The sequence below is a fragment of the Canis aureus genome, chromosome 10 (genome assembly GCF_053574225.1).
Source record: "Canis aureus isolate CA01 chromosome 10, VMU_Caureus_v.1.0, whole genome shotgun sequence".
Lineage (NCBI taxonomy): Eukaryota > Metazoa > Chordata > Mammalia > Carnivora > Canidae > Canis > Canis aureus.
The window spans coordinates 40,945,980-40,958,441 of NC_135620.1; the positions used below are offsets into that span (position 1 = coordinate 40,945,980).

Genomic DNA, 12,462 nt, shown 5'->3' on the forward strand with positions numbered 1-12,462 from the left:
CATCTTCAAATGCAATCTAAAAAAAGACACCCTAAACCCTCAGGATTTGATGGATTTTTATCCTGAGTAGGAACTGCTTTCTCTCCCTTTGGTTGGTTTTGTGCTAGTTCTCACAGGGGAAGAGACTTTAGAAGCAGCTGAGCTTTACAGACAGCCAGATTTAAGAGGGAACGAGGCAAGGTAATGCGAAGGAATTAATTGCTTATTGAACTTCTGATCCAAAAATCCTGACATGAAATTTTTCTGGGGCCAGCTAAAAATAAAATACAATTTCCCATGAACTCTCTCAACTATCTACATTATAGGGTTTTCCAATATTTATTCCATCATAGTCAAGATCCACAAGGGGGCTTCCCAATAAGAGTCCCCCAAGAGACTTCACAATCGAATATATTTGGCAAGCGCTATATCCTGGATCAACCCACCTTTAGCATTTTAAGATACACATTAGACCACTAAGTGTAACGCTAAAGAAATCTGGTTAACTTGGTTAATTTGGACAGTGCCCAGAGGTCTCCTATTTTGTAGAAAACTTATTAACAATCATGGTCCAGACATTTGGGAACAAATGTGAAATCCACGGTAACTTGAAGTATGGGTAAAATGCCAGTGTGAGATACATGGAGAAACGTGGATTTCTTGGTGTGATTTTATCATAAGTGATATTCTATCAGAAATCATATTCCTAACTCTGATTGAAGAAGAATCAGAGGAGATTACTGGTGTCTCAATGGTGAAATAGATCATGAGTTTCTTAAAGGAAGAGACTGGGTCTGTATCCATAGTCCAGGTCTGGTATATCTGATGGGCTCTCAGTGAATATCCTAAGTCTTTGCACTGAGCACTACAGGAGGATGGATGGGTCATATGTATCTTTATTACTAGTTTTATCAGTCTTTAAAATCTGTAACTCTTTTTAATGCATTGTAATATTTGATTTAGATGATTTAGGTTCAAAATATTTTAGGGCAAGGTTGAGAGACTTGGATCTAGTTGAAATGTAATCACTGTTTGAAGGCTGAACACAAAAACTCTGAAGGTCATTCCCTTGCCATGTTGCACATTACAGAATGTGATGTGTTAATTGGATAGGCACTGGAAAATGTGTTTGTTGTTAATAATTTGTCATAATCACTGTTACTATGCTCATTCTAGGAAACTGGAAGAACTTTGCTGGGGAGATCTTCACTGGCAAAGAATTTTATCTGTAGAACAACTTAAAGCATTTTTTTGGGTCTTATGTATATATTAAATACACAGCTCTCATGCAGCATTTCTTTTGATGGAACCAAAAGAAATTTCCAACCCAAAATTAAGTGCATGCAGATACATAAAAAATAGATATCAAGCATTTTTAGATCCCACACTGTCCCCAAATATCAGCTCAACATCCCATGGGATGCAATTTGGAAATATTTCACTCTTTCAAGTCATATAAAGGGTTATGACAAATAAAAGAGAGAACTCAAACTTTTTGAAATCTAGTCTCATAAATAATTTGAGTATCAGTAAATATCAGAATACAGTTGACACTAATTACAGGACTGAATATACATATATACTGGTAGATTAAGCCATTTAAGTATCCCAAGGGGGAGGATGGTTTGTTGAGCACATGAACTCTCCTCCTCCCACCCCCTCCCACACTCTCCACAGGCACACGGACAGGTACAGACAGAGCCACTGCTTCCTACCGGTAGAGCCTGCTCATCCTTGTCCCTGGCTGTAGATGACTGCATAAGAGAAAAAGGCAAAAACAAAAGACATAAATAAATAAACAACAAGTAACATGTAGTAAGTTTTACATTTAATAACAAACATCACTATAAGGGAAGATTTGGCTCTTTCTCCTTCTGGGCAGGAAGGAACCAATACAGGGGGCCAGTGATATAGATGACTAGCCAATATGTAATGATTTATTTAGACACGTGGTACATTCTTCTGAATGCTCAAAGTTGAATGGCCATCCCCAATGCCCAGCAATTGAGGGCAGTTCAACCAATTATGGCCCATCCATGCAATGGAATACCATGTGGTCATTAAAATAAATGAGGTAAGTACACATGTATTGACATGCAAAAATATCTAAGATATACTATTCAACTGAAAAAAATTAAAACCTTATTGGTCATGTCATTTTATAGAAAAAATAAATTAACAATACTTTAGTATATATAAAGAAATTCTGCAAGAATCATACCAATTATTGGTGGTTATTGTTAAGAGTTGACATTACAAGGAAGTATCATTTTCCAACTATTTTGGAGGAAGCCAACATTCACTTCTCCATATATGGTGAATAAAATAAAGCCTGAAGAGAAGTTAGGTCACTGAATTAAAGACTAAGATCATCACATGCAGAATTCAAATAATACACCTTTTCTGCCTCTACCACTTCAAGTTTTCCATTCTAAAAATGGAAATATCTGTCAAGTAGAGAAAAGTCGACTTGAATACAAGGGCACCCATGGGCCTGGTCATCTGTTAGGAGAGAACACAACTTCAACAAAAGGACACTGGAGTTCTACCAACATGACCCAACTGGATGGCTTTGCTTTGTTAACCTAGTATGAACACTCCTTCAGCAGAAGCAGGGCACCATCCTGTGATCTAACAATGTGCAGGTGCCTTTGACCTTCCTCATGCTCAGACTATGCTGCCTTTGTCACCACACCTCAACTATGGTTGCATACAGCAAGAACAACCTGGAACCCTGCTCCCAGGTTGCCTCTGGTCCTTCCCATTGGTATCTTTGGTGATCTATGTCTTCAGGAATAACCAATCATGTACAGAGATGAGGACATGGTACAGAGCTGTTTTAGAATCTTCATAAATCTTGGGCTCTCTTTTTCAATCCTACCACATGTCTTTATATAAGAACATTAAGATGCTCCAGTATCCCACCTAAAATATACATTTCTGCGTACAAAAATGGAAAGGATTCTTATAATCCTTTCATAATTTTGTATTTCAAATTATTGGCTACATGCAATTCATTTAATCATGATCGGCATGCTTGAGATCTTGGAACGTGAGAAACTGAATCCATAATTTGTTTTCACAGATAATGTAACTTTTAAGAAGACTAAATTTCATACTTAATGAAGTTGATGTTAAATATGTATAGACATTCAATTAAACATTTAATAATTCTATGGTTACCTTTTTTAGATTTTATTTTTTAAATTTTTATCTTTTTAAAAGATTTTATTTATTCATGAGACACAGAGAGAGACAGAGACATAGGCAGAGGGAGAAGCAGGCTCCCCACAGGGAGCCCAACACAGGACTTGATTCCGGGATCCCAGGATCATGCCCTGAGCCGAAGGCAGACGCTCAACCACTGAGCCACCCAGGTGTCCCCATGGTTTAGATTTTAGAGTTGATATCAACACATACTTTTTCTAAACATTTTTGTTGGGCCCTTAAAGAGCTTGTTAACTCTCAGGCCTAGACAGAAGTGTTCTACATTGGTGGTATTTTTTTTTTTTTAAGAGAGGGAGAGGTGATGGGGGGCAGAGGGAGAGGGAGAGAGAGAGAGAATCCCAAGCAGGCTCCACACCCAGCACAGAGCCCGACACCAGGCTCGATCCCATGACCCTGATATCATGACCTGAGCAGAAATCAAGACACAGATACTAACCAACTGAGCCACCCAGGTGCCCCTGCACTGGTGGTAATTTCTGAGCACATCCCTGGGCATTCTAAATTTGCCATTCCCCTGACTTGGGGCTCTCTCTCAGAGACTTCTCTAAAAACATGAATAAGAAAATATCACTGATTCTCTAGCTCCCAGGAACATGCCTGCAGACTGAAGTGGACCTAAAATTGTTCTTTGATTTCCCTTCTTTACTCTGAAGGCACTGTATGATCCCACTCTCTTCTCTCTGGCAGGTCCTTTCATTTTCTCTTCTTCTACATCAGACAGCCCAACAAATGGCCTCACATTCTATAGAACAATCCCCCAGGGAAGTTATCCAGTACAGCAAGCCCAGCCTTTGGACATACGAGGAGATTAACTGTCAGAGCACGCCTTTTCAGTTAGCAAATTTACACCTTGTGGCTAAATGGGAGACAAATAATTATAAGCTGGGATTGATAACCACAGCGACACTATAGAACATGAAGGAACAGGATGAAAAGGGTAAGAGAACAGGGTGGTCTTTATGAGAACAAAGTCCTAACCATCCCAGATTTTGGATTTTAAAAATATATATTTAAAGAAAATATTTGAGGAAGGAAAAAAAAATCAAACCTGTTTTTTGGTCTGCAAGGGAGAAAAAAGATCTGCCCCATTGACTTCCTTTTTTCTCTCGCAAGCAAGATGGATCCTGAGACACAATAAATGGAAAGAAAAGGCCTTGCACATAGATTCTACAAAGAAAAAACTGAGTGCAGCGCAAGGTCTGAAATCCTTTTCAAAATCTCCCACTGTTGAATGTCAGCAGAAGTTGACATCATTAGTTTCCTTTCAAGTGTAACTTGCAGACATGAATATACATCAGGTTACAACATGTATATTTCATTATATACAGAAATGGCAACTGAGGCCATTAAGACCTCCCTTTTCCTTTTATGTAGCTCTGTTGTAGAAAAGATGAGAAATGTGCCACATGAAATGTGCCCCTCATTTTTAGGGGTTCACACGCATCTGATCATCCCTCATTCTCACCTGGCCCAGCCTCACCTTAATGGCCCCATTAAGGTGACCACTTTGTGGTCCTAGAGACGCACTGCTGATTAGGTCAGGAACTCAATTTTAAAGGGGTTTTAATTACACTGTTAGTAACTGGTGAAGATAACAAATAAAAAAAGATTCAGATGTGGATAGCCAAAGCTTATAAGTCTGTAGTATTTCTAACATCTGAATTATTGAGCTAACTATTTGGTTTTGGGGTTGGCCTCAGTGTTGTGAATTTATTTTCAGGGCCACTGAACATGTGGCAAGTTTATTTTAAGCCACTGTACACTACAGAAAATAGCTTCTTCAAAAGAAGACGAATGGGGCTTTAAGGATTAATGTTGGCATTCTTCTTATCCATTTTGTGTTTAAATGCCTTTGATTTTAAACCCCCCAAAATATCATATCTTTGGGCAGCGCTAATTTGAAAGCCCAATTCCTGGTAGTCAGTTGAAAGGCTGTGCCAGCCACAGGAAAAATTTGTTAAGCCAATTGAGAACATACATGGAAATTCTTGAGGAATATGTAAAAGAGTTCATAAAATGCATCCCCAAAGGTCCCAGGTTGAGGCTCTGTTGTACCAACACAGATCCTCCTCTTCATTCATGAAAGCAGGACATCCATTAGGCCAGGATATAAGGAATACACCTTTTACTTACAAGAAAATACTCTGAAATTCAACCCTTTATCTTAAACTGGCCTCCTCCCTAATCACTGCAAGTGATTGGGCAATTGAGAAACCCCAATTCTGTATGGGAATTTTGCTATCTATTTGAAAGTGAAAGTGTTCCGACCCCCATTATACAACAGCCCACTTAGAAAGCATTTTAAACACTATAAGCCATTCATAAATCCGCAAATTGTCTCTCTTCCTTTGACCTCAGAAACCACTGGCTTCTCCATATACAGGCCCCCACTTCCACTTTAGACATATAACATTAGGCAAATATGACACAGTGTAGCTACATCATGACCACACAGTCCTTGTTTCATTCTGACCAGTAATTGCCCACCTGTAAATCACATAATCAAATGAGTCACTGGGAAGATTTCATAAGCCAAAATACATCTGTGTAAAATAAGGGGTGGCTTTTCTGGACAGTGGAATGGCATCAGAGATAAGCGACTATTCACAACAGTCAAGTAACATCCATAAACTTCTGCAACTATAATCTCTCACTAGATCTGTGAAATGCACCAGAATTTATTGTATCAAGGACCTGGAAGTACTATATCATTATTTTGTCCTAAATGTGACCTAAAATATATATGCCAGCCATCAGAAATATTAATCCAATATTTAACTGACATTATCATGACACCTTGGAACTTAGAAAGGTTGGGTGGAGGAGAATGATGGATTTTCGTTTAAGAAATTAACAAGGAAGTATGAAATGATGTCTCCTTTTTCTTTCAATGCATTTAGCTGTAACAAACAATAACTTTCAAAACATCTCTCTTGGAAAGAGACTAATAAACCTCAAAGTCTATGGGTTGGAAAATGTGAAAGCCTCAGTCCTAAAAATCTAAAAGGAAAAGAAATCTTACCACTAATCAGATGCAAAAATCATCACTGTCTCCCTCCCTTTTTGGTCTTAGTGGATTCCCCAAAACATTAAGGGAGGAGGGATTAAATTAATTCCTAAAGAAAGAACTACTAAGAATGTACTAAAGTTCAAGTAACCTTTCTATTGGTTGCTTATGTAGTTATCCCACTCTCTGCCCATTAGCAAAGTAAGAATCTCAGATTAATGAATTACAAGAGGTGGCAGCCCAGGATGCAGGAATACCCACTTCGCAACTCTGGTTTAAAGAAACATATTGGAAGAAGTTTAAAAAATAAACACATTGCAATGGGAAGAAAGTGTTGAAAATAAGTAAAAAGTGTGGCAATGGAAGCTCACATTTTGGAAGCAAAGCCTTTTAACAGTTTGTTTGAGTAATTCCTATGTTCATGAAATATTTGGAATACTAGAAAAAAATTCAGAAGAATAGATATTGCCCAAAATGGACAGAGTAAAATGAAATTGCCAGTGACAGTTAAGGAACAATATTTTGCCTTTTAATTTTTTTATGTTTAAGGATGTATTTATTTCTTTGAGAGAGAGAGAGAGAGAGCGAGCAGGGGCAGAGGGAGGAGAGACTCTCAAGCAGACTCCTTGCCTGATGCGAGGCTAGATCTCATGACCCTGAGATCATGATCCCTGCTGAAATCAGGAGTCAGATGCCCAGCCCAATGCACCCAGGCAACTCAATCTTTTGCCTTTTAAATAATTGTTAAAAGAGAAGAAAATAATATAGGATGAGCAGTGACATCATATAGTTGTTAGGAATATGGACCACACTGTTCAGGTTCATTTTCCTATTTTTGTCACTTATTGGCAATGTGACCAGGGATGAGTTACTTAATCTCTCTATGCTTTAGTTTCCTCATCTGTAAAATGGGGATACTAGCAGTAACAATTTCAGAGTTTGTTGCAAGGGTTACTTGGATTAATACATGTAAGTGCTTAGACCAACATTTGGTACAAAGTAAGCACTATGGATTAGTTCCATTATCATTATAATAAAAAGTAGGAGTTACAAGAAGGAATAATGACAAATTATTATTATTTTTTAAGGTTTTATTTATTTGAGAGTGAGAGAGAGAGTGCGTGAGAGTGCAAGAGCAAGGTGGGGGAAGGACAGAGGGGGGAGAGAGAAACAGATTCTCCCCTGAGCAGGGAGCCCAATGTAGGACTCAATCCCAGGACCCCAGAACCATGACCTGAGCCAAAGGCAGATGCTTAACCAACTGAGCCACCCAGATGCCCCAGAATGATGACATATTATAAGACAAAAGCATGTCCACGGTTGTAAACTGGATTAGAGAACTGAGTGGCTTCTGAGAGGAGGAAACTTCCAGTTTTCAGGATGGTGAGAGGTGATGTGTGTAGGACACTGCAGGGTGGTTTACTGGGCATATCCTAGTCGGCAGCTGAGGGAGGAGGGGACGACAAAACAGGTTACATTTTCTTGACTTGGCTCCCATGAATTGGCATTGTCTGAAGGATTCAGCATTGGCTATGTCAGCACTTCACATCTCACATACCTTAGAGGCTCTGGTTTCAATCAGGAAGCTCTGAAGGTTGGAAAATAAAGAGAGAGCAAAACCCACACTTGAACCCAAAGGACCCTTCTTAGCCTGGGAACTCCGCAAGTTTTCTGTTTAATACTTTCACTTTTCAGGATGTTGCTTGTGAGAAGAAAAAGGGAAATATTTGGATCAGAAAGGCTACAGGCTTAGCTATGAATTCAATTTCTGCTGAAGCCATTTCTCATTGGGTAACATTCTGCATTAGAAGTTCTCTGAATCCAGGAAGCCAGGCTGCGCAGGGAGGATCTGTGAACATGTCCAGTATGAGTACCTCTCACATCTGTTGAAAGTCATGATTTGGACAAAGAGTGAAATAAGGTCCCAGGCAAAACTCGAAAAAACCTACCCCAGGAGAGGGCAGCTGCTGATAACAGATGGCATGGGGCATCTGCTGTGATCTACTCTAAAATTGTTAGGAAATACAATTTGGGGAATATCCAGTAAGGCAAAGAGGACAGCATAATTTCAAGATGCAGAATTGCACAGTGACTAACCAGCTGAAATCTACATAGTTGTATATTATCAGTGTCTCCACACTTTACAGATCATATATCATTATCAAAAAATTCTGCGTATCATATATATAATGTGAATGTCTACCGTCTATCTTCTAAATATACTTAAAAAAAGATTTATTTATTTGAGAGAGAGAACACATGCACGTGTTTATGTGTGGTGGAAGGGGCGGAGGGAGAGAATCTTTAAGCGGACTCCCTGCTGAGCTCGTGGGCTCCACCTCAGGACTGAGATCATGACCCAAGTTGAAACCAAGAATCGGATGCTTAACTGACTGAGCCACCCATGTCTCTATTCTATCTATCTATCATCTATCTATCCATTCATTTATCCATCTATCATCTATCTTGTTTATGTGCTATTGTCAATCAGTAAGTAAACATAGACTAATTTCTTCTCTTTTAAAAAAGATTTATTTATTTATTTTGGGGGGGTAGGTGGTGTGTGGAGAAGGAGGAGAGAGAGAATCTAAGCAGAGTCTGCACTCAGCATAGAGCCCCACACCTGGGGCTGGATCCCACAACCCCAACTGAGATCATGACCCAAGCTGAAACTAAGAGTTGGATGCTTAACCGACTACCATCCAGGTGCCCCTCTTCTCTCTCTTTTTAAGAAAATAATACTTATTAAGTTGGTACACAGAAAACCGCAATCCTCATTTCATAAATGGAGAGAGATAAGTGGGAGTTTCCTTAGCCTGTTTCTATACTCAGGATACTAAGCTTCTGCGTTAATTCACTTAATTTAGGGATTAGCAATCCAACTACCACTGTCATCTCTCATCTCCCCCACCCCCCAAATCCAGATGTTGTTAATATACTTTGTTGTACTGTTAGAGCAATTCTCACAAATGCTAATGAACCATTATGATATGCCAATAAACACAATCTGCTCGTGGTGTTCTGGCTATAGTCACACAAATATCCTTTGACTAGTAAAGAACCCTAAATGCATTCACATATTACGTCTGGATTGTCTTGCTTCTTTGGAGGAAAGAGTGTCTAGGAGGGTGTGAATTTTAAAGAAAACTCCAACAAATGCTGGTGCTGGATTTACTGCAAATCAAACAGATTCCAGTCATCATGGATAGCATTTATTGAAAGTTCAACTTGTGCCAAGTGCTTTATATAGAAATATCTCATTGAACCCTCAAAATAGGTATTATAACCACTCCTGCCACCTTTAATACATAAGGGACCTTGAGGCTGATGGAGGTTGGTTAATTTGTTCAAGGCCACACAGCCAGTTCATGGCAGAGTTGGGATATGAATTCAGACAGCTGGGCTCCAGAGCTTTAAGCACAGAAGAAACAAGAAAGTGGGGTTTTTCCTTGCTGTGGCCTGTGGAAAGGAGCTGGAGGCACTAGATTCCAAATGCAATAAAAAATTTATGTTCATTAAGAGCTATTAATGAGTTCTGACTTCCAATGGAGGCCAGAAAATGGTATTGTTAAGTGATTGATGTGAATGCAAAATGAGATTTTATTTGTGTGTGTTTGGTACAAAAAGTTGATGCCTGCTAATGCAGTAAGAGTAGAGGTTATTTTCTTTGTCTTTCCCAGCATTATTATTTAGACTCACCTACAATTGTCATGAATTTTCATCATTGGTTCTGTCTCTTGAAGGTCATGGAGGCACTTTTTATGACCTTCACAATGGTATAGTTTCAAGTAACTCTGCAAATTAGATTATCCATATAGCAGGTTGACTTGTATGGAGGAGTTTATAGCTCAGCAGTAGGTGGGAAAAGTGGAGCCCTCTTGTGGTCCCATTTGTCACTGTGGGTGCACGATACTAGTCTATATTGTTTATTTGGAGGCACAGTGTGCTCAGTCTTCAATTTATTTCTGTTACTTGGAGGACTACTGCTGTTTCTTTGTTTCAAGGGAAGAACATCTCAAAAAAATTAAATAATCATACAGTGTCTCATATTATCATCAATGGGAAACTCTGAATAGGAAGTTTTGAATTTAAAAAATTCAATCCTTTAACAATACTTATTTGGTAATATTTATTGGACACTTACTTACTTATATGCCAGGTATTTTTCCAGATTCTAGGTATACATATGTGACCAGAACTGGAAAAATATCTCTATCCTCATGGAGCTCACATCCCAGAATATGTTATGTAAAATTAACTAGATGTAATGGATAGTAGTTAGATCACTTAAAATTAAGTGTTATATTTAAGGGTATACACATAAGTGAATTAACTGTGGTCTAACCATAAATTAGGTTATGTTCACAAAGTTTTGTGAACAACTTTATGACTAATTTATTAATTACACAAAAACATGCCTTCTGTTTGAAGAGAAGCTAGCAAAGACTATGAAGAAGATAAAGAACATGATTCTATAGAATTACAAATCCAACATATAGAACAAGGCACTAAATACTTATTTTATTTTTTAAAAAAGATTTTATTTAAATTTAATTTGCCACCATATAGTGTAACTCCCAGTGCTCATCTCATCAAGGGCACTAAATATTTAAAGTGCAACTTGAAAGTAATAAAATTGGAAGTGTGATTATTTTTTGGCAATATTATTAGCAACAAAGTTTGTAAAAGAACTTTCACATTTTTAAAGACAAAAAAGAGAAAAAGTGAAACTCTGAACTCCAAGAAGAACAAAAGACTATAATTTGAACATAACTTCATGATTTTGGTATATGTAACTTTTCACTTTGATGATCTCCTAGATACAGTGTAACCTCATGAATACAACATACTTTTTCTCCACCACATTTTATTTTTTAATTTTATTTTTTTAATTTTTTTTAAATTTTTATTTATTTATGATAGTCATACAGAGAGAGAGAGAGAGGCAGAGACATAGGCAGAGGGAGAAGCGGGCTCCATGCCCCGGGAGCCCGACGTGGGATTCCATCCGGGGTCTCCAGGATCGTGCCCTGGGCCAAAGTCAGGTGCTAAACCGCTGCGCCACCCAGGGTTCCCTCTCCACCACATTTTAACTTGTGATCCTAGAAATTTCATTGGCACCATACCAGCACCTGGTTCCTACAGGATGTGACACAATTTCCACATGCGCAGCAAATAAGAGATGCCAGATTTGCTGAACATGGTTTTGGAATTCTCAGGAAGCAAATGTGTATTGCGTAAACCCAATTTAAATATTTAACGATACAAATGAAAGGTAATTAAACTTTGGGAAAACAACAAAGGGTGCAAACATGAATTACACAACATTTCCTGTTGAAAATGTACTGATATTGAGAATTGGTCCCATTTCTTGACCTGCTCTCCTATTCCCAAGAGAGCCCAGGAGGGAATTAAGATCACTCATGTCATGGAGATGGGACACTGCTTGGCTACATCCATATTCCATTCATACTTGGTGAATCTCCCTATTTGCTTCCTTGTTCATTCTTTTACGTTTTTTGTCTTATTTCTCTCTCTGTCTTGTTATAGAGTACCCTCTGAGGGCAGAGGCCATTTTCCCCCCATTTTATATTATTCCACAGTACCTAGCACAATGGTGCTAGATGCATGTTTAAAAATAAATAAGTGAAATTAGATCTATTTTTTTAATGAGCCTTTATGATCAAATATCACCAAGCTGGAGGCAAGTGGCTTTTTTTTCAGCCTAACACTGAACTATGTCACTTTTCTCTTATCATTTGATATTGCTAATGACCCACTGTTTCTTGACTCATTCTCCTCCGGTTTCTGAGATGTACCGACCAGGCCTCTATTTCTTCATTCCTATGGAAATGTAATAATATAAAACCTTCCTTCTTTGAACTCTTATTTTATTTTATTTATTTTTTATTTTTTTATTTTTTGAACTCCTATTTTAAAATTGGCATTTCACACTTATTCTTGATTGCTGGAGATTGCCATTTTGTTTGTTTGGCTAGGACTCTAATTCTCTTGAACATGGGTGTCTTCGTAACACTGAACATTGATGTCTTTTTTTTTAAGCTTTTATTTATTTATTCATGAGAGACACACAGAGAGAGGCAGAGACACAGGCAGAGGGAGAAGCAGGCTCCATGCAGGAAGCCTGATGTGGGACCTGATCCCGGGACTCCAGGATCACACCCTGGGCTGAAGGCAGGCGCTAAACTGCTGAGCCACCCAGGGATCCCTGAACATTGATATTTTGA

General features: G+C 38.4%; 1 protein-coding gene and 1 long non-coding RNA gene across 6 annotated transcripts in view; one reads left to right on the top strand and one right to left on the bottom strand.

Annotated features, from left to right (window-relative positions):
- SLC24A2 (solute carrier family 24 member 2) overlaps positions 1–12,462 on the bottom strand; it is a 240,492-nt gene that overhangs the window by 94,441 nt on the left and 133,589 nt on the right. For all 3 annotated transcript variants that reach the window (XM_077912121.1, XM_077912119.1, XM_077912120.1), the window contains exon 3: positions 1,695–1,733. In XM_077912121.1, the coding sequence (XP_077768247.1) occupies positions 1,695–1,733 (39 nt within the window). The remainder of the gene's footprint in view (positions 1–1,694; positions 1,734–12,462) is intronic.
- The window catches only part of LOC144322263 (uncharacterized), a 64,929-nt gene that overhangs the window by 3,310 nt on the left and 49,157 nt on the right, over positions 1–12,462 (top strand). The gene's annotated exons all lie outside the window — the stretch shown is intronic.